General features: G+C 41.7%; 1 protein-coding gene across 1 annotated transcript in view; it reads left to right on the top strand.

The window, feature by feature from the left end:
• Nucleotides 1-235: 235 nt before the first annotated feature.
• LOC107117021 overlaps nucleotides 236-1,390 on the top strand; it is a gene marked incomplete at its 5' end in the record, with an annotated part of 18,270 nt that continues 17,115 nt past the window's right edge. The window contains 2 exons of the mRNA XM_015419051.1: nucleotides 236-425; nucleotides 731-903. Coding sequence (XP_015274537.1) covers nucleotides 236-425; nucleotides 731-903 — 363 coding nt within the window. The remainder of the gene's footprint in view (nucleotides 426-730; nucleotides 904-1,390) is intronic.

Here is a 1,390-nt window from a genome sequence, read left to right as displayed (position 1 = left end):
CTTTCCCCAACTTTGAGGTGCCCCCTTTGGCCCTGGTGCCCTAAGCACGTGCTTAGTCTGCTTAATGGTTAATCTGCCCCTGCAGGTAACACAGGAAGTACAGAAAGAGGAAGTGCAAACAGTTTACACTGCCTCTTCCCCAGTTTCTGTGTAACATTTGACGCATTCTTAAATAAATGACATGGCATTATTATACTATGATACAGAGAGGCTTCTTTTCCTTTCCTTTCTCTAGACTGCTCCTATCATCCAAGAAATGAACCCACTTCTCCAAAGAAATGCAAGAATGTCCCTGAAATTGACTTCAGAGGCAAAGGTTCCTCTGTGTCCTCAGAGTGGACCTCCGTAAGGGTTATCCCAGAAGAAGAGATGACTGAACACAACCTTTTGGCTGTTCGGGTTATGGTAACCAGTGATGGAAGCAGGTATTGTGGAATTCGTGTAGTTTGGTGACTGAAGATAGACAGCAAGTTTACAGTTCCAGAGGTTTCCCTCTTCTCCATTAACAAAACACAAGAGATAATAAAACACAAGAACATTAATCTTTACAGGTGCTATAAACCTTACATAGGCATATGACTCACTTGCAGGAACATTTTACGTCCCAATGACCTGAATCAGAGGGGTAAAAAAATTAAACCAAATGTTGCTACAATATATAATTGTAAAATTTGCAGTATTTCAATAAGGGCTGCTGTAATTTCTGGAATAAAAATTCTTCGATTTGTAGTTCAGAACTAGAATCTGATTATTATGGTGATTCATCCAGTTCCGAGTTTAACAAAGGGCTACTGCCTTCACCTGAGCCCAGGAGCTACACCTCAACTTCACCAAGGCTTCTCCCCTTGAATACAAGCTTGGTCCAAAAAGAAGAATGCCATGCAAAGTCCAAGCCTGCAAATAGTAAGAGAATTTAAGCAGCAAATGTTGTGTCTTTGTTGTTGTTGCAAGGTGCTCAGCGTTTGATCTATCCCGTTGCACATAGCTCAACTCTACTGAGTAGGCCACGGTGCTGTAGATTCTTTTTTTAGAATTCTAAGGAGAGCAAGACCACACACACGGAGTTAGATTTATGAACCAAACCAGTTTTTTCCAGTAAGACCTTTTATGCCTTTTCCAAGAAATAGTTGATGCAAAATTATCTAACATTAGAAGAAGAAGAAGAGATTGGATTTATACCCCGCCCTTCACTACCCAAAGGTGTCTCAGAGCAGCTTACAAACTCCTTTCCCTTCCCCTCCTCACAACAGACACCCTGTGAGGTAAAAGAAGAAGAGATTGGATTTATAACCCACCCTTCACTACCCAAAGGTGTCTCAGAGTGGCTTACAAACTCCTTTTCCCTTCCCCTCCCCACAACAAACACCCTGTGAGGTAAAAGAAGAAGAAG

This window comes from Gekko japonicus, unplaced genomic scaffold, assembly GCF_001447785.1.
Source record: "Gekko japonicus isolate JY-2015 unplaced genomic scaffold, Gekko_japonicus_V1.1 scaffold5672, whole genome shotgun sequence".
In the NCBI taxonomy this organism is placed as follows: Eukaryota; Metazoa; Chordata; class Lepidosauria; order Squamata; family Gekkonidae; genus Gekko; species Gekko japonicus.
This window is presented reverse-complemented; position numbering and strand designations above follow the sequence as displayed.